The 18,398-nt window shown below is 35.3% G+C and overlaps 2 protein-coding genes and 1 long non-coding RNA gene across 4 annotated transcripts; 1 reads left to right on the top strand and 2 right to left on the bottom strand.

Annotated features, from left to right (window-relative positions):
* The first annotated feature begins 5,819 nt into the window (after nucleotides 1–5,819).
* LOC105628279 (Eukaryotic translation initiation factor eIF2A family protein) lies at nucleotides 5,820–11,984 on the top strand. The gene is made up of 14 exons (XM_012209678.4): nucleotides 5,820–5,980; nucleotides 6,339–6,404; nucleotides 6,492–6,846; nucleotides 7,101–7,287; nucleotides 7,868–8,102; nucleotides 8,171–8,239; nucleotides 8,850–8,951; nucleotides 9,073–9,113; nucleotides 9,786–9,919; nucleotides 10,594–10,657; nucleotides 10,735–10,831; nucleotides 10,929–11,035; nucleotides 11,461–11,483; nucleotides 11,572–11,984. Exons 2-14 carry the CDS (start codon nucleotides 6,368–6,370, stop codon nucleotides 11,660–11,662), a joined length of 1,542 nt encoding a protein of 513 aa, XP_012065068.1. The 5' UTR covers nucleotides 5,820–5,980; nucleotides 6,339–6,367; the 3' UTR covers nucleotides 11,663–11,984.
* Nucleotides 11,985–12,575: 591 nt separating this feature from the next.
* On the bottom strand, nucleotides 12,576–14,839 carry LOC105628280 (mitochondrial ribosomal protein L51/S25/CI-B8 family protein). Its single transcript, XM_012209679.4, has 4 exons — nucleotides 14,681–14,839; nucleotides 14,385–14,464; nucleotides 13,273–13,379; nucleotides 12,576–13,147 (listed from the first exon to the last, which is right to left on the bottom strand). The coding sequence occupies exons 2-4, from the start codon at nucleotides 14,462–14,464 to the stop codon at nucleotides 12,975–12,977; spliced, it is 360 nt and encodes a 119-aa protein (XP_012065069.1). The 5' UTR covers nucleotides 14,681–14,839; the 3' UTR covers nucleotides 12,576–12,974.
* A 650-nt stretch (nucleotides 14,840–15,489) lies between these two features.
* LOC119369977 (uncharacterized) lies at nucleotides 15,490–17,872 on the bottom strand. 2 transcript variants are annotated; one of them, XR_005177521.2, is made up of 4 exons: nucleotides 17,754–17,872; nucleotides 16,769–17,523; nucleotides 16,419–16,534; nucleotides 15,490–16,183 (listed from the first exon to the last, which is right to left on the bottom strand). It is a non-coding gene; the product is annotated as an uncharacterized LOC119369977 (long non-coding RNA). The 2 variants fall into 2 exon arrangements; XR_016320653.1 differs by having other exon boundaries at nucleotides 16,419–17,523.
* Between the last annotated feature and the right edge of the window lie 526 nt (nucleotides 17,873–18,398).

Here is an 18,398-nt window from a genome sequence, read left to right as displayed (position 1 = left end):
TTCTTCATCCACAGCAACTCTTTGCATGCTTCTGTTAGTGCTATGAATTCAGCCTCAGTTGTTGATAGAGCAACACATTTCTGCAATCTTGATTGCCATGACACAGCTCCCCCTGCAAATGTGATTAGATACCCTGATGTGGACTTTCTCGAGTCAACATCCCCAGCCATATCTGCATCAGTATAACCGACTAATACTGGCTTCTCTTCTCCAAAGCATAAACATACTTTGGTCGTACCTCGTAGATATCTGAAAATCCATTTAACTGCAGCCCAATGTTCCTTTCCAGGATTTGAAAGAAACCGACTCACCACTCCGACTGAGTGAGCAATATCTGGTCGTGTACAAACCAAGGCATACATTAAGCTTCCGACTGCTGAAGCATATGGGATCTTTTCCATCTCTTCCTTCTCTCCATTGGTAGAAGGGCACTGTTTTGAGCTTAATTTAAAGTGATTAGCAAGAGGACAACTAACCGCTTTAGAATTCTCCATTTTAAACCTTTGAAGTACTTTCTCAATGTACTTCTCCTGTGACAACCATAATTTCTTGGTTCTTCGATTTCTCGTAATCTTCATACCAAGAATCTGCTTTGCTGGTCCCAAGTCTTTCATAGCAAAAGACTTACTTAGCTGCTTCTTCAAGCTATTAATTCTGACAGAATTCTGACCAACAATCAACATATCATCTTCATAGAGCAAGAGAATAATGTAGTCATCATCAGAGAATTTCTTTACGAAGACACAATGATCTGAAGTGGTCTTTTTGTAACCTTGCTCCCCCATAACAGACTCAAACTTCTTGTACCACTGTCTTGGTGCCTGCTTCAAGCCGTACAGGCTCTTCTTCAGTTTACAAACACAATCTTCTTTCCCCTTTTTTATGAAACCCTCTGGCTGCTCCATGTATATTTCTTCTTCCAAATCTCCATGTAGGAAGGCAGTCTTTACATCCATTTGCTCGATTTCCAGATTAAAACTGGCGGCCATTCCGAGCACTGTCCGAATGGATGTCATTTTCACAACTGGTGAAAAGATCTCATCAAAATCAATACCCTTTCTTTGATTGAATCCTTTCACAACCAGTCTAGCTTTGAATCGTGGTTGGGAGCTTTGTTCTTCCTGCTTGATCCTGAACACCCACTTGTTCTTCAAAGCTTTCTTGCCTTTGGGCAACTTTACCAGCTCAAATGTTTTATTCTCATGCAAGGATTTCATTTCATCTTGCATGGCTTCAATCCAGTTCCTTTTGTGTTCACTTTCCATTGCTTCTTCAAAACATTCAGGTTCTCCCCCGTCAGTCATCAATACATATTCATTTGCTGAATATCTAGTAGATGGTTGTCTGATTCTACTAGACCTTCTTAATGTTTAAGAACCTTCTGGAGCTGGTGGCTGAACAGGAACACCATCAAAATCATCTTCTGGTTCATTCTGATGAGGAATTTCTGGATTTTCTAACTCTGGCTCTTGTTCTTGTGGAACATTTTCTTCATCTCCAACTTGTCTTTGTTCTATTGCTGGAGGAACTATTTGCACATCTGTTGAATCATCTTCAGATCTATCGGCAACTTGCTTCTGAGTCTTTTCAACATCTTCAATAGTCTGATTTTCAACAAATACAGCATCTCTACTTCTTATCATCTTTTTCTGGAGTGGATCAAAAAATCTATAGCCAAATTGATCTTGGCCATAGCCAATGAATACACATGGTCGAGTCTTGACATCAAGCTTAGACCTCTCATCCTTAGGAATATGCACAAATGCTTTGCAACCAAACACCCGCAAATGATCATAGGAAACATCCTTTCCTGACCATACTCTTTCTGGAGTATCATACTGTAGAGGAACACAAGGTGAACGATTTATAAGATGAACTGCTGTAAGAAGAGCTTCACCCCAAAATCTTTTAGAGAACTTTGCATGTGAGAGTAAACATCTGACTCTCTCCATCAAAGTTCTGTTCATCCTCTCAGCCAAACCATTCAATTGCGGCGTCTTGGGAGGTGTTGTTTGATGTCGAATACCATGCTCTTTGCAGAAAGCATCAAATGGCCCAGTGTATTCTCCACCATTATCTGTTCTGATGCACTTCAGCTTCTTGCCTGTCTGTCGCTCAACCAAGTTTAGAAATTGTTTAAAAACATCTAAAACTTGATCTTTAGACTTCAAAGTGTACACCCAGGTCTTCCTAGAATGGTCATCGATAAATGTAACGAAGTATCGATTTCCACCATATGACATCGTCAATGGTCCACACAGATCTGAATGTACCAGATCTAACACATTCTTCATTCTGGAAGGCTGAGAAATCTTGAAGGCTACTCTATTCTGCTTTCTTGCCATACAATCAGAACATTTCTCTAAATGGACTTTATCCAATCGAGATAGCATGTTGTTTTTGACCAGAGTTGTCATTCCTTTCTCACTCATGTGGCCTAGTCGTTTATGCCACAATTCAACTGCACTGTCATCCTCTGCTACATTAAAAGCATCTCGGGAGAGCTTCGCATGCATTACATACAGCTTTGGATCTTTCTTTCCATTTGCTATCACCATGGAACCTTTTGTGAGCTTCCACTTCCCATTTCTGAAGGTGCTACAGAAATTTTCATCATCAAGTCTGCCAACCGAGATTAAATTTGAATGCATGTCTGGTACATGCACGACATCTTTTAAAATTAATCTCGAACCATTTTCTGTCTCCAGGCAGATATCTCCCTTACCGACGACTTTCAACAGTTTACCGTCTGCTATCTTGACCACACCCAAATTTTCTGGTGTGTAAGATGAAAAATTCTCTCTCCGGGATGTTGCATGAAGTGTAGCCCCACTATCAATTACCCAACTGGTCTCCTGGGTTGCAAGATTGATAGTGTCTTCAATGAACAGTTGGAACTCAGCAATAACATTGGCTTCATCATCACTGCTTTCTTCTTTCTTTGCCTTGCCTTTGATCTTCTCCTGATCACTTTTGAACTTCCGGCAATACCTTTTAATGTGCCCCTTCTTCCCACAATGATGGCACACAATATTGGCAAATTTGTTTGATCTACCTCTGCTCTTATCTCTTGTATTTGAACTTCTAGATTGGCTCCTCCCTCTAGGCTGATTATTTCTTTTAGCATCTGCTAAAAAAATGTCTGACTGAGATGAAGAAGGATTCTGTGCTTTACGTCTCATTTCTTCATTCAAAACAGCATTTTTAACAAATTCCCAGCTAACTCCACTATGTGGTGTAGAGTTTGTTATTGATATCTTCAAAGTCTCCCAAGACTCTGGTAAGGAGGCAAGCACCATAAGGCCGAGGATTTTATCATCAAATTTTATGCCCATATTTGACAGCTGGTGAATAGTCGCCTGCATTTCACTCAAATGATCTGCTACAGAAGTACCTTCTTGGTATTTGAAATTCATCAGCTTCGTCAAATAAAATAATTGGTTGTTGCCGGATTTTGAGGCATATAGCTGTTCAAGCTTGTCCCATAATGTTCTGGCGTGAGTCTCGTTACATATGTGGTTGTACACATTATCATCGACAAATTGTCGAATATAACCACAAACTTGTTCATGCTCGAAAGCCCATTCTTCATCAGTCTTGTCTTCCGGTTTGCTTGAACCAAACACAGGCAAATGCATTTTGGTTACCATAAGGAGATCTCTCATTTTATTTCTCCATATATGGTAATTTGCGCCATTTAGACTGATCATTTTGCTTGTTCTAGCTTCCATGACTTTTGAGTGAATAGTAACCGTATATATGAATAGTACCAGTATATGAGAATAGTAACTGTACACGTGAATAGTACCTATATGTGTGAATAGTTCTATACGTGAATAGTACCTGTATGTGTGAATAGTACTATACGTGAATAGTGCTGGGCTTAACAGTGACGGGCTCAGCAACGTCAATAGTAACTATTCACTTACGAGTTACTATTTTACTATTCATCACTAAGTCGATTTTGCAACGTCTTTCCGAGCGGACTGCACCAACGGACTCGTCGTAATTTTCTCGTCTTCGTGGTATATTTATTTTCAAAATATATCCACAGATCCGGTACCGCTATCTGACCGGCTGAACCAGGCTCTGATACCACTTGTTAGGATACCGGCAATAAAATTACGAGAATAATTACGGCAGCGGAAAAATTAAAATGGGACACACAAAAATTTACGTGGTTCACCCTCAACTATTTAAGGCTACGTCCACGGGACCAACTCCAAATATTTCTTCCACTATTAAAAACATAGTAGGTTTACAAAGAGAGTAATACAAACTAGTGGTAATCACACGTGTTTTCCAAAAACACCCTAATAATCTTCACTATTTTCTAAACCCGTAGTTTTAAGAACCCTTTTCTTAAAACTCAAAACACTCTCTATTGCTCTCACTTGTTGGTGTCTGCTGAATGCTCCTGCCTCTATTTATAGGCAAAGATTTGAGAGAGCCGTGCATTGCTCATGCACGGCTCTTCATTATTTTCAACTGGCATGCCAACCATTCAATGGTTAGTTGTCAACCTTTGATTTTTTTTTTTTCTTTTCATAATTGTGTGGGTCCCACTTGAGTGAGCACACCACCACCAACACTATCCGCTGCTATTGATCTACAACCGGCGAAGCTTATAAGCAATGGGAGAGTTAGAGTCAAAGACCAAATAATTCATAACGGCAAACTTCGTTGTTGATCTATAGAGCAAGCCAAGGAGATGTTATGGTGATAGGGAGACGAGACTGGGTAGGCAAAAAGGAAAAGGAAAGGAGGCTCTTCGAAGCAATTCAATCCAATTACTAAGTTTTAGACTGATTCTTAATTGGAACCCAGTCAGACCGTCGTCTTCTGCATCATCGTCAGAATCTTTATTCTGCCTTTTTCGTCGATCAGTCCTGCTCTCGCTTTTGATATCGACGGTAATGGTTCTCCTTTGGGCTTTTGAGGGTTCACGTACAAGGTTCATATCTCATAGAGATAGTTTTTGATCTAACGGCATTGAGAAGCCATGTTGGACATGCACTCACTCGGGGAACAAGATTTATATGTCCACTCCCCAAAACGCGATTGAATGTGACTTTGAGGCTTGTTTAACTTTCCTACACACTTTAGCTGCGAGTTTAAGATGTAGATCTATCACCTCATATCTGATAATTTGCATATATAGGCACATAGGTAATTCAGTAACTATGAAAATTCACTTCTGTTATAATATATTCGTATTTAATGTGACTTGTTAAAAAAAAATTCTTTTTTTTATTAATTACTCTTTATTTTTTAATATCATTATTTATTGACAATAGTTTACCTACTTTCAAATTCATGTTAAACTATTTTAGATAATTAATTAATTTTATTTAATGTAAAAAGTCAATAATAGATTATCGAGTATATTTCATATTAAAATAAAAATATAACGAGAAAAATACATATAAATTTATGTTTCCAACTAAAATAATTATTTTTTAAATTCTTATGAAATAAAAAGTGTGTCTATAAATTAAAATGAGAAAAAAGAATATAAAAATAATAAATTGTGATAATATTCATGTATTTATAAGATTATAATAATTTTGTTGATAATAAAAAAGGGTTCTATTTTTTTAGATGTGAGAAATTATTTCTTATTTCTTAAAAAATGACTAATTTTTTATTTTATCTACAAAATATTTTTATTTATTTATTTTTTTAACACCTCAAATATCAAAAAATCTATAAAATACTTTTCAAATAAATCTAAAGTATTTTTTTTACACACTCGTCAAATAAAAAATAAATTTAGAAATTCCATTTTTTTTTTAATTTCTTTTTCAGGCGAATTGTTTTCCTTCTTAGTTCTCAACAATTGTTGCCGCTGAGCTCAGAGATAAATTCCGACGTCGTTTGTAAGGACCTCAATCCCAGTCCATTTTTTGACTGTCTTACAACAATCGCTGGCACCGCAGCCCGGCGAAAAATTCAGTCTTTTTGTTCTTTACAACTTAAGGTACTAACTCTCTCTCTCTCTCTCTCTCTCTCTCTCTCTCTCTCTCTCTCTCTCTCTCAAAAGACTTGGGGGCTTCTTTTTCATAGCATAGCTGCAAAATGAGTGAGATAAATTGATTTTTTTTTTCTTTTCCAAAAACAGCTCTTTGCCTCTTGGGTTGATTGCTTTTTACGAATTGATTATTATGTTAACATAAAGTATTGCAATTTATACTAAAAAGACAATATATATTCTAAATAATTTGTAATATATAAAGCGGGCATTGAGTGTTTATTGGTTGATTTGGTTTACAACTGTTCTTTATCAGTTAGATTTTGATAAATTTCAGTGCCTACCTTGCTGTGCTGTATCTTTGCAGTTGTCCTCTTATCTTAGTGTTGTTCTGCTATGGCAGCTGCAAATCCTTCTTCTATGGAGATTTTAGGTACTTCAATAAAAACAATTGTTATCTTTGCCTACAACAATTAATAGGTGTTGTTCTTATGTTTTTCTTGTACTTCTCTCTTTTCAGTTCGAGGGCCAGAAGGATTCTGTATCTGGACTGGGCCACCATTTGGCAATGGTGAACCTAGTATCAAACTTGAGAGGGTTCCTTGCAACAATGCAACATTCAGTGAAGATGGGTCCAAGCTTATTGTTATGAAATCTGATTCTGTCATTAGCATATATGATTGTAGCAGCTTTAAGGAGATTAGATCTTTCCAAGTTTCCAATGTTCTTGCTGCTGCATTGTCCCCTTGTGGGACTTATCTTCAAACTTTTCAGAAATCTTTGACGCCACAGGATAAGAATGTGGTCTTATGGAAGATAGAGACTGGTGATGCTGTACATCATCATTTTCAAAAAAACATGACTAAAACTACATGGTACTTTTAAAGTTTTACAAAATTTAATTTAGCTCTCCCCATCCCCTTTTTTGTGCAACTGTGGTTGTTTCCTCAAAATTTTGAATTAGTACTTCCTTAGAAATTATCAAAATAGGTCATTAAAAATTTTTTCTTCTTCTTGAGATAATTTCTTTTTCTTTTTTTTTTTTTTTTTTGGTCTTCCTATGTGTTTATGTGATTGGAGATTTAAGTCATTTTCATAACATTCGAATTTGTTTGCACCTTCCAATCAGGCCATCAATCCGATTCAGTTCTGATGAAGTGGTTGCTTGTCGGATGGCAACAAATGAGATACAATTTTTTGATCCTACAGACTTCTCAAAAGGAACTGTACATCGCCTAAGAATTCCTGGGGTGGCTGCATTTGCACTTTCGATGGTCCCAGGGTCACACGTAGCAGCATTTGTTCCAGAATCTAAGGTTTGTGCTCTGTGCTTCAATGCTGAGTTTGGACACTGGTCTCTATCCTCACTGTAAGAGAGATAACCTATAATAAATGGAAGCTAATCATATCTAAGATGTAAAATTTATTGTGCTGCAATTTTCCTTTTCACGGAAACTCTTGAAAAATTTTTCTGTCTGCATGGTTAATTATCTTGCTGAAAATTTGACTATTCTCTTCTGTTTCCATCACGATCAAATAGAGATCCTGAAACAGTTATTTTTGCTAAAACACTTGAATTTGTCTGCTAACAGGTCCATGTTTGGTTCACACTTCAAAATTCTGGGAATTTTGATTTGATATTTCATGGTCTACAATAGTTTGAACTTAGGAAGTTAGGGGTTCAGTTGATTTTCTTGGATTATTATAATAAGTTTCACATAATGAAATTCTCAATGCATGTGAGGCCTTAGCAAATCCAACATGTGGCTTACTATAAATTACCTAGGTGATTTACTTCTTTCTCAGCTAGAACACAAAATTTAACTGATGATTTCCATATTTTTGTTTTGATTGCATTTTCATTTTGATATATAAGTTCACTTTTTGATTGTATAGGGAAGTCCAGCCAGTGTTCAGATATTTGCCTGCGGGAAAGATATGCAAACTCAGCCTGTTGCTCGACGAAGCTTTTTTCGATGTTCTACTGTGCAACTGAATTGGAATCGGGGTTCCACTGGGCTTCTGGTTGTGGTGCAGTCAGATGTTGATAAGACCAATCAAAGTTATTACGGAGAGTCGAAGCTCAACTACCTTACAACTGATGCGACCCATGAAGGGCTTGTACCTCTTCGTATGTCTGGCTTAACTGTTGAGTTATTTTGATTACAGGCAGCTGCTAATTGTTGGATTTATTGACAGGCAAGGAGGGACCCATTCATGATGTTCAGTGGTCATATTCTGGTTCACATTTTGCTGTTGTTTATGGATGTATCCTTCTCTCTCTGCATCTGTGTGTCTATTATGTACACTATTGTAAACTTTTATTGCATGTATTTGTTGGCACATATTTTGCACATATGCAGTTTAACGGAATTTTTGTTAAAGACTTGTATTGTTGGATGCATGCTATAGTTGTTGGGTAAGTTGATCTTATCTCATGGTCCATGGGATCTAGTAAGCGAAAGTGGTTAGTTTTGATGTGATACTTCTAAAATTGTTCTTCAAACCTTTTGATTGGAAAAGCGTGAAAACTTTATGTGAGAAGCTTTCATGTCCAAAGGGACAAATTCGTTTGGTGATGGTGAGGATTACATGCGCTTGCATTCTATAGAATGGGGTTTCTCACTGGTTGATCAAGTATCATGTGATTCATGTCTCTGCATTCACTATGATGCTTAAGAATTAATATGTTGATTCTGAGGATCACAAAGATCTTGATTTCCTTCAGTCTGGAATTCAATGTGAGTGCTTCTTTTACAAGTTATTTGACAACTGACATAAAATTAGAATATTTTGTGTTATTCACGAACATTCTTTGATAGCATTTCATAATTTTTGTTTGCTTCCAAAGTATTGTGCTTCCCTTAATCTATTTCAGTCATGCCTGCAAGTGCGACATTGTTTGATAAGAAGTGCAATCCTCTACTGGAGCTTGGAACAGGCCCTTACAATACTGTCAGATGGAACCCAAAAGGGAAATGTATCCTTGAAATGAAAATTTGTGCCCCTTGCATTAATTTTGTATAAGTTGATTAACTTGAAGCACTTATTAGCCATTCTTTTGACTTTATAATTTGCAACCTTAATTCTTTTGTTCACAGTTCTGTGCTTGGCTGGCTTTGGTAACTTACCTGGTGATATGGTATGTAAGTTTAGGATGCTTATTTTCTGGTGTTTTTATTGTCTTTAGGATCTTCACTTGGAACTAGGAAGTTACACTTATTTCCTTTGTTGACATCCATTATCAAATGTATAAAAGGAATTCACGTTTTATCACTTGGAACTAGGAAGTTACTCGTATTTCCTTTATTAACATCCATTATCAAATGTATAGAAGGAAATCACATTTTTTCACTGGCCTGGTTCATCAATCAAATGCTAACTTGAGACTTAATGCACCATCCACTGACTTATTTCTCATTAAAATGTTATTTTTGTCTCATACCTACTTTTTTTGTTAAAAAAAAAAGAATTCATGCAACGTATTTGTAACTTTACACCCTTCTCCTACAAGCAATAAAAAGAAAAAGAAAAGCTATCAATTTGCTATATGTACCATATTAAGTTACGGTAGTGAGAATCGACACATCAGGTCTACTGGATACTTTCTCATTAAAATGCTGCATCGTGCTTGTATGTGCTGGTTTTGTTGTGCACCTTAGTGGTAACTTGATGCCCTTCTCTCAGAGACAATAGAGAAGAAGAAAAACTGTTACCTTTCAATCCTATATATCTGTGTCTATTTTCTGCTTGTGACTCCAACAAAATGATTGAGTTCTTTCTTATACTTTATTTTATGTCTAATTATGTTTAGGCATTTTGGGACTACGTGAACAAAAAACAACTTGGAACAACTAGGGCAGAATGTTCTGTGACTAGTGAGTGGTCTCCAGATGGACGTTATTTCATGACTGCCACAACAGCACCGAGACTACAAGTTGACAATGGGTATGCTGATCATTGGTGTCCTTAAGCAATTTTATGCAGGTCTAGTTATCCATGGACCATGGTTGCTTTTTAATAAGATTTGTGACAGATCATTGCATGCTTGTTTGGATAGAAATTTGGTACTCACCGTCATAGTAATAATTTGGTTATTTTTGTGTATCCAGTAATTATACTGTTATCATTATTATTTTGAGAAAAAAAGTGTTCTGGTTCATGTTTACATATTTTCTCACTTCTGGTTTATAATATATAGGGTAGATGCTCTACTTTTGAAAAGATTTACATTGTTTGTCCGTGAGGTGAAGGATCTTGATAATAGACTCGCCTTTTTAATCGAGATTCAGTTCTTTACTGCCTACTAATGCTTACCTGATTTTGTTGAAGCTCTGAGCTGCCATGATCAATAATCCTTTGTTCAGAGGAATGGTTTTGAGTGCAATAGTAAATGGTGCTAAAACTATTAGTGTAAATCTTTTACCATTCTTGAAATACATTTAGAAGTTTCTCCTTTATGCTTTTGATGGAATAGTTTAAGCAGTGCTATTAAGCCCGGTGCTTAAACTTCTACTGTGCAATAGAGGCATGTGCAATTCTATAGGTTTTTGGTTAATGTATATGTTACATGAGATTATATGCCCATGGTTCAAGAACTTATTTCGCTGATGTTTTTGAAGGATTAAGATTTTCCACTATGATGGATCATTGTACTTCAAAAAAATGTTTGACAAGCTATACCAGGTTGGCATCTAAGAATGTTGGATTTCTGCACTAATCTTCTGTTAGCTTTGTCTTGCTCAACCTTTGATTATATGCAGGCTGAGTGGAAACCAGAATCACCAGATAGATTTGGTGAAATTGCAGAACTTGTGAAATCTGTTGATTCATTAAAGGTTGAAGAAACCAAACCACAAGGTTCTATCCTTTGTTTAGTACCTTGAAACTCGATCAATTTCTAGAAGCCTTTGCATATAAATGTTTGGTTCCTTAAGACATTCTTAATTTTTATCAGGACAAGGGTTAACCTCCAAGAAAACTGCTCCTGTCAATCCTCCTGCTCAAAAACCTGCTGCCTATCGCCCGCCACATGCTAAAAATGCAGCTGCTGTTCAGGCAGAGGTATAAAAGAACCACTGAACTTTTTAATTAAGAAGTTTGTTTCTTAGAATCATGGGTCAGGATAAGAATGATTAGACATACTGTTTGGTAAAGTATGAGACAGTTTGCTTTGTGTTAAGGAGGGTGATTGAATTGTTTACAGAAATCTTTGTACAAAATTGTTTGGTAGAGTATGAGACAGTTATCCTCCCCGATAACTGCTTACAGAAACCTTTGCACACCAATTTGATAGCAAGGGTAGCGTCTGTTGAAGATTAGGACTACTTTGCATACAATATCCTTTTAATTTCATAGGAAATAGATGGTATACTTTAAACTCTTTGAAAATAACATGTTGTGGGACTAAAGTACAGATTTATGCTGTTCAACTGAATTCTGTTAATTGTCTTGCTGATATTAATGATTTTAATATTTTGCAATTGCAGTTGTTTGGAGGGAACACTACCGAGTAAGTACAGATTCTATTTACATGTTTCTATAAACTCTTACATTTTCATGTTGTTAAAATGCTCATCAATGTATACCATTAACTTTAGGCAAATGAGCAAGAACGCACTGAAAAACAAGCAGAAAAGAGAGAAACAGAAGGCCAAGAAGGCTGCTGAGGCTGCTGCCGGGAGTTCCTGATCAGATGCAAATGTGCTATATGTAGCTCCATTCAAGAGGGAGTGGTGCAGGTTCTGATAAAGCTTGCGCTGGATCAAATCTTATCGTAGAAATTTTCTTACTTTTGGCTTTTTGATGATAGTGTGAGGTGATCTAATAGAGCACAAGTATATAAGCATGTGAAAGGTGTTTTCATGTGTTCAAATTTTCCCATATGGCAAAGATGCATTTACATACACAAATAGTTTCAGTGTTGCAGTCATGTGGAGGTCTAGTATGAAATTTTATGATTGTAACAGTTTTGTGGGGTCTAATGACTATTTACAAACAAGTTGATGGATCATATTTTGTTATATTTAGGACCATGCATGATAAATCCCAATCATAAATTCAAGAAAAAAAAAAATAATAATTACATCTACATTTCATAGTTTCATTGTAAAATTTGATTTTCAAGCTTTTAGTAGCTGTGAAGTTCAGAAGTTCCACTGATATCTTTTTTTTATCACTATTCACAGTTGTGCAATTCTTGCTTTTTATGGTGTTTCGAATGTCGTTTTCTGTTTTCCCCATCGCCCTAGGCACATAAAATTTATATTCTTACTTGTTATGTTTTTATTTAAGCATTTCAACTTTATTTTTTATCAATTAAGTGTATAAATGGTTTTTTTATTAATTATATTTCTTGATTTTTTTCACTGTTTTTTTGTCGTTTCTTTTCAAAAAGAAAAAAAAAATCTCCAAAATTCCTTATAATTTTCTTTTTATTTTCAAAATCAAATTAAGATGAAATAAAATAAATAGAGAAGCTATAAAAAATAAAGTAATAAGATACAAATAGAGAGATAATTGTTAATATAAAGAAATCAATAGAGTAAAACATTCGGGTAAAAAAAAAATCTACTTTGATGTTCTAGAAAAAAATGCAGCCAAATACATCTAATTGTATAATTCTATCATTTCAAACACCTGATACACAAATTTTAATAAAGCAAAGTCACTAATAGCGACATTGGTTCATACTTTATATAATCGGAAAGACACAAACCTAATGCTTGTGAAAAGTGGATTCGGCTGAAAAATAGGAGACCTCAATCAAATTTTCACATGAATACAGATGATGCCCAAAAATGCTTGGTCTACTTTAAAGCCAAACAAACGCAATTAGAAACAGATCCAAAGTAGAAAACACAGCATCTCAGTAGTGTTTAGCAGTTGATGCATCAATGGAGAACTCCATAAAGCATTTTTGTTTGATTCTAAAGCTAGTGCTACATCATGCTGCAGGCTTCAAAAACTACAACCGAGCCAAGAACAACTCTGGTTTAGTAACTCAAAATTTAACGGCGGTCGTCCACGTACCCTGCACACTAGGATGTGTTGTCACATGCCTTGTCCTTAGTTTTACTACTTTTCTTCCCAGAGAATTCCTTAGCCTGGTGGCTTGTAGTAGTACATCTTCTGGAGTCAGATTCTTCACGCATACTACCCTCTCGTTCTTGTTCTCTGTTCATATGGTGAGCCAAAAAAGATTGAGGATTTAGTATGTGCATGAACACACCATACAACATATTGGGAATAGACACGGGGACGTAAGCACAAATACACGGGAAGAGAGACAGACTACTTACTGTAAAAGCCCTTCAAGCATGGATGTTGCCCACGATTGAGCTCAGTAATCACCTCCAATTGAGGATTTACCTCTTTAAATGCTGGGAGATGCGACTCCATAAATTGCCTGCCACATTTGATAAAGACTTGTGTTCAAGGAAAATGTCAAACCGACTACTAGATTTAAAGCATTGCTGGGGAGTCAAATGACACGAGTACGTGAACCAATTACCAGGAAAATCAAGAATAATGCTACGAGCATCAAGGAAAACCAAACAGACAAACACTGCTACTTGGGACATCTATCAATTAATATGAAGAACCAAGTTCACTTGTTATTCTATCCCATCACTAATTAATTTTACTTTTTAACATCATTATTTACAAATTTTCACATGCCTAGTTATCAAAATTCTCTATCAACTTTATAATTGGATAATTGGGAGCCAGCTTGTGTACTAATAAGCTTGTCCTACTTAAAATAACCTAGAACAGAAGAAGTGAGATAAGCTAAATTAAGTACTACCATGCCTTCTTCACCTTTACAATTTCCATCTGTCTATCTATGTGAAGCAGGAAAAGGAAAAACTTCCAAACTATGCATCTAGAAGTTAAAAGGACATTTGATTGTATATATGAAAAATATTAGTAATAAATAGATTTGATTAAATCTCAAAGAATAAGTAAATTCGATAAACTTTTTTTCTTGTTCTATAGAAGCGAAATACTCTTTAAGAAATGAGATATAATAGTTTCAATGAAGCCGATTCATTACATTACTCGAAAAATGGAATAGACAAGTAATCCTGCATGTTAGTTAATTGATCTACTAAAGAAATAAACCATATAGAAAATTAAGAGCAACTCTTTCCAGCAGAATATTTTACAAAACTGATAATGGGATTACTCAAAATAACTTTTCGAGATCAAAGAATAACAGAAGCTTAAAACCAATTCAACACAACAGGACAACATTCAGTTTCATATCAAATGATACAAAATTTCTGAGCTACAATTTAAGGTCGGGTATGCCTCTATCTTCTCAATCCATCACAAAGAAGTACACCCATAGCTAGACCTCATTTTTAACATTTTAATTTAACATTAAAAGCTTATAATTTCAAAATCATACCTTATGCCCCTACTGCTTCCTCCCCAGTCACAATAGCTCACAACCAGCTTTTGAAGTTGCCAAACACCTCTCAAAGCCATCTATAACATTCAAAAATCAGTAAAGTAGGGAAAACGAAAATAAGTACAGGATAAAGAAATTAAAGAGAAGGATAATTTCCAAACACAAATTCTTTTTGTCATCTAATAAAAGGATATGGTGATTTTTTAATAAAAATTCTTATCGAAAGGCTAGCGTCAAAAACAGATCGAAGTAAACAAAAAGGGGGAAAAAAAAAAGGATGAGAGTTCACAAACCTGGAAGACACGAGTGGGAGAGAAGAAGAAGAAGAAGAGGAACGGGCAGCAGATGGTCGAGACGGCTAAGAACTGTGAGAACTGTAGTAGAAAATTGAATAAGGGGTTTCGTTTTCGTTGCAGTGCACGTCAGTAATCTTACAAAACAGAAACTACGTCGTTTTGAGGCTGCTCCGATTTAAATGAGTTGAAACCCTGAAGGCAAAAATGGCCCGTGGACTGTGGTTTTTAAATAATTCCTCTAATGCTTTTATAAATTTATTCGTATATAAATTTTAAATAAAATTAACCAATAGAAATTTTTGCCAATTTGAAATACCTAATTTGATTATATTTAAAATTTTTATGTTTCGAATGAATTTAGAATTGAATTTCTAGAACATCCTTAATTGAGAAAGAAATGGAACAAGAGAAAAAAGTAGGTTTTTTTTTTTTTCTTGAAAAAAAAGAAAGACGATATAAACAATTTTTATCAATAAATTTGGTTTTTTTTTTTAAATCATTTATTCCAAAGGTGATTATTCTGAATTTAAATGATGACATTTTAATTAATAATTTCTATTTGTTAAAAAAGAAATAAAAATAATATTCATATTTTTAAATAACAAAATTTATCTTTTTATTTTGGCTTCAATAGCCAAAATCTTTGGTAAATGGAAAAAAAAAGAGAAAAATACAATAAGATTCTTGTGGATTGCAAAATACAATTAATCCGTCACTGTTTTTTTTTTAAATAGATTAAAATATTTTTATAATTTACTTTTATAAAGTCCTTCCGTCCAATTTTTATATTTTTTCTGTCAAGTACCTTATGAAATGACGAAAATATACATTTTATTTTTACAAATATGAATTAGTTATTTTTTTCAAATTACAGAGATCATACCGTAAAAATGAAAAAAAAAAAAAGAGCACTCAAGATATGGACATCGCATGTTAATTAATTTCTGCCAGAACGCAAGAACATGTCCATTATCAAGAAGAAAACCATAGCCGCAGCAACAATCCCTATTGCTCCTGTAATTCTCTCTGCGGCCACCGGCTTCTTGTTGCGAAGCCAAAAGCTAAGCAAGAGGAAAAGAAAAGCTATAGCATTGACGACCACAATAACATCCATCAGGGGCGGCGCAGCTAATGAGGAAACCGTCGGAGCATAAGCAATGAAAGAAGCATTTGCAGAACCAGTGAGTCCTAAGGATATTTCTCATAGCTTAATGTTGGAGTAGTTTGGATCCTTTTTACCAAGATGTAAAATTCGGATCTTTCTCTTTTTGCAACCTTCTGAATGATCTGTTCTTGCCATCATCTATAGGGATGCAAAAGCTGTCCAAGCGCTTTTCGTGCTCCTCTCCTGAAATGAAACCATCACCGTTTGTATCAAAGATATCGAAGCACTCCTTCAATAAAAGTGTCCGATCACCGTCGTCTTCTTCCCCGAATTCTTGAAACCAATCGTCTTCATCGCCTTTAGGAACTTGAAGAATATTTGGAATCGGGATCTTGCTGTCAGTTTCAAAGAAAATTAAAAAAAAAAAAATTAACAATTTCAGAACAAGAAAGTTTACTTGGCTAAGCCCCTCAAGGCAACGTTGTCCCATGCATAATCACAAAAATTTACTAAAAATAACACAAAAATTTCACATAATTATCACGATACTAATCAAACCAATCAACCAATATATAATCACACACTAATATAATCAAACCAACCAAACCAATATTCACAGAAAAATGGGACCTTTTGATCTCGTCAATACTGATACTGGAATCCAGGGCCACGCTAAGAGGGCAGTTTCTGAGCTCCTCCGCTGAAAGTTTTCCATCACCGTCTTGAAGAATATTTGGAATCAGGATCTTGCAGTCGGTTTCAAAGAAAATTAAAAAAAAAATTAACAATTTCAGAACAACAAACTTTGCTTGGCTAAGCCCCTCAAGGCAATGTTGTCCCATGCATAATCACAAAAATTTACTAAAAATAACACAAAAATTTCACATAATAACCAAGATACTAATCAAACCAATCAACCAATATAATCACACACTAATATGATCAAACCAACCAAACCAATATTCACAGAAAAATGGAACCTTTTGATCTCGTCAATACTGATACTGGAATCCAGGGCCACGCTAAGAGGGCAGTTTCTGAGCTCCTCCGTTGAAAGTTTTCCTCCGCTGAAAGTCTTCATATCTACAAACATTCTATTAAGGACGGAAACAGAATTCAATCAATTATTTTCAGAAGACTTCCATCGAAGACCTTCCATGCGTTTGCCATGTCTCTTGTTTTAGCCTTAATCATATAATAATAGCTAGTTATTATATGGATATCGCATGTTAATTAATTTCTTCCAGAAGGCAAGAACATGCCCATTATCAAGAAGAAAACCATCGCCGCAGCAACAATCCCTATTGCTCTTGTAATTCTCTCTGCGGCCACCGGCTTCTTGTTGCGAAGCCAAAAGCTAAGCAAGAGGAAAACAAAAGTCATAGCGTTGACGACCACAATAACATCCATCAGGGGTGGCGCAGCTGATGAGGAAACCGTCGGAGCATAAGCAATGAAAGAAGCATTTGCAGAACCAGTGAGTCCTAAGAATATTTCTCGTAGCTTAATGTTTGAGTAGTTTGGATCCTTTTTACCAAGAAGATGTAAAATTGGGATCTTTCTCTTTTGCAACCTTCTGAATGATTTGTTCTCGCCATCATCTATAGGGATGCAACAGCTGTGCAAGCACTTTTCGTGCTCCTCTCCTGAAATGAAACCATCACCGTTTGTATCAAAGCGCTCCTCCAATAAAAGTGTTCCATCGCCTTGAAGAATATTTGAAATCGGGATCTTGCTGTCAGTTTCAAAGAAAATTAAAAAAAAAAATAACAATTTCAGAACAAGAAACTTTACTTGGCTAAGCCCCTCAAGGCAATGTTGTCCCATGCATAATCACAAAAATTTACTAAAAATAACACAAAAATTTCACATAATAACCACGATGCTAATCAAACCAATCAACCAATATAATCACACACTAATATAATCAAACCAACCAAACCAATATTCACAGAAAAATGGGACCTTTTGATCTCGTCAATACTGATACTGGAATCTAGGGCCACGCGAAGAGGACAGTTTCTGAGCTCCTCCGCTGAAAGTTTTCCATCACCGTCTTTATCAAACTTTCAAAGCACTTCTCCATATCGAATGTTGTCATTTTACAAGAGGAATTTTTTAAAAATCCAATGCCCCAAAATGTTTTGCATATCTCTTTTAACTGTCTTGAAAATCTCTTACAGTGATTAAACTAGAATTGCTAAGAATTTTCATCTTCCAATCAAAATACTGTGAAAAAAAGTGTCAAATTAAACAAATATGCAGGAGGATTAGACCTTCTCAGCATCAAATTTGCTTTTTTGATGAAGTATATTTTTTGGGTTACTCAAAAAAATAGAATGTCTAAGCATATAATTAATTATAAAAAATTTTGTTGTGATAACATAAAGACAAAATAAAAAGAAAAGCAAAGACATTTTTGAAAGATGGAGTATACCCATTTCTTATATATTGTTTCTTCATTGTGAACAAAGGAATTTTCGAAAAATTCAATTGCCCCAAAATGTTTTGCATATCTCTTTTGACTGCCTTGAAAATCTCTTACAGTGATTAAACTAGAATTGCTAGGAATTTTAGTCTTTCAATCAAAATACCGCGAAAAAAGTGTCA

Source organism: Jatropha curcas, chromosome 1 (assembly GCF_041381405.1).
Source record: "Jatropha curcas cultivar XTBG-Jc1 chromosome 1, XTBG_Jcur_1.0, whole genome shotgun sequence".
In the NCBI taxonomy this organism is placed as follows: Eukaryota; Viridiplantae; Streptophyta; class Magnoliopsida; order Malpighiales; family Euphorbiaceae; genus Jatropha; species Jatropha curcas.
The sequence above is the reverse complement of the archived record's forward strand: the minus strand, read 5'-3'. Positions and strand labels throughout refer to the sequence as shown.

Excerpts from the sequence above, each read along its gene's own strand:
- LOC105628279 (XM_012209678.4), top strand. The coding sequence starts at position 6,368 with ATGGCAGCTGCAAATCCTTCTTCTATGGAGATTTTAG. Across the intron at positions 8,103-8,170 it reads TGAAGGGCTTGTACCTCTTC|GCAAGGAGGGACCCATTCAT; the intron begins GTATGTCTGGCT and ends ATTTATTGACAG. Across the intron at positions 8,952-9,072 it reads ATGGAACCCAAAAGGGAAAT|TTCTGTGCTTGGCTGGCTTT; the intron begins GTATCCTTGAAA and ends TTTTGTTCACAG.
- LOC105628280 (XM_012209679.4), bottom strand. The coding sequence starts at position 14,464 with ATGGCTTTGAGAGGTGTTTGGCAACTTCAAAAGCTGGTTGTGAGCTAT. Across the intron at positions 13,380-14,384 it reads GGAAGCAGTAGGGGCATAAG|GCAATTTATGGAGTCGCATC; the intron begins GTATGATTTTGA and ends CAAATGTGGCAG. Across the intron at positions 13,148-13,272 it reads ATGCTTGAAGGGCTTTTACA|AGAACAAGAACGAGAGGGTA; the intron begins GTAAGTAGTCTG and ends CCATATGAACAG.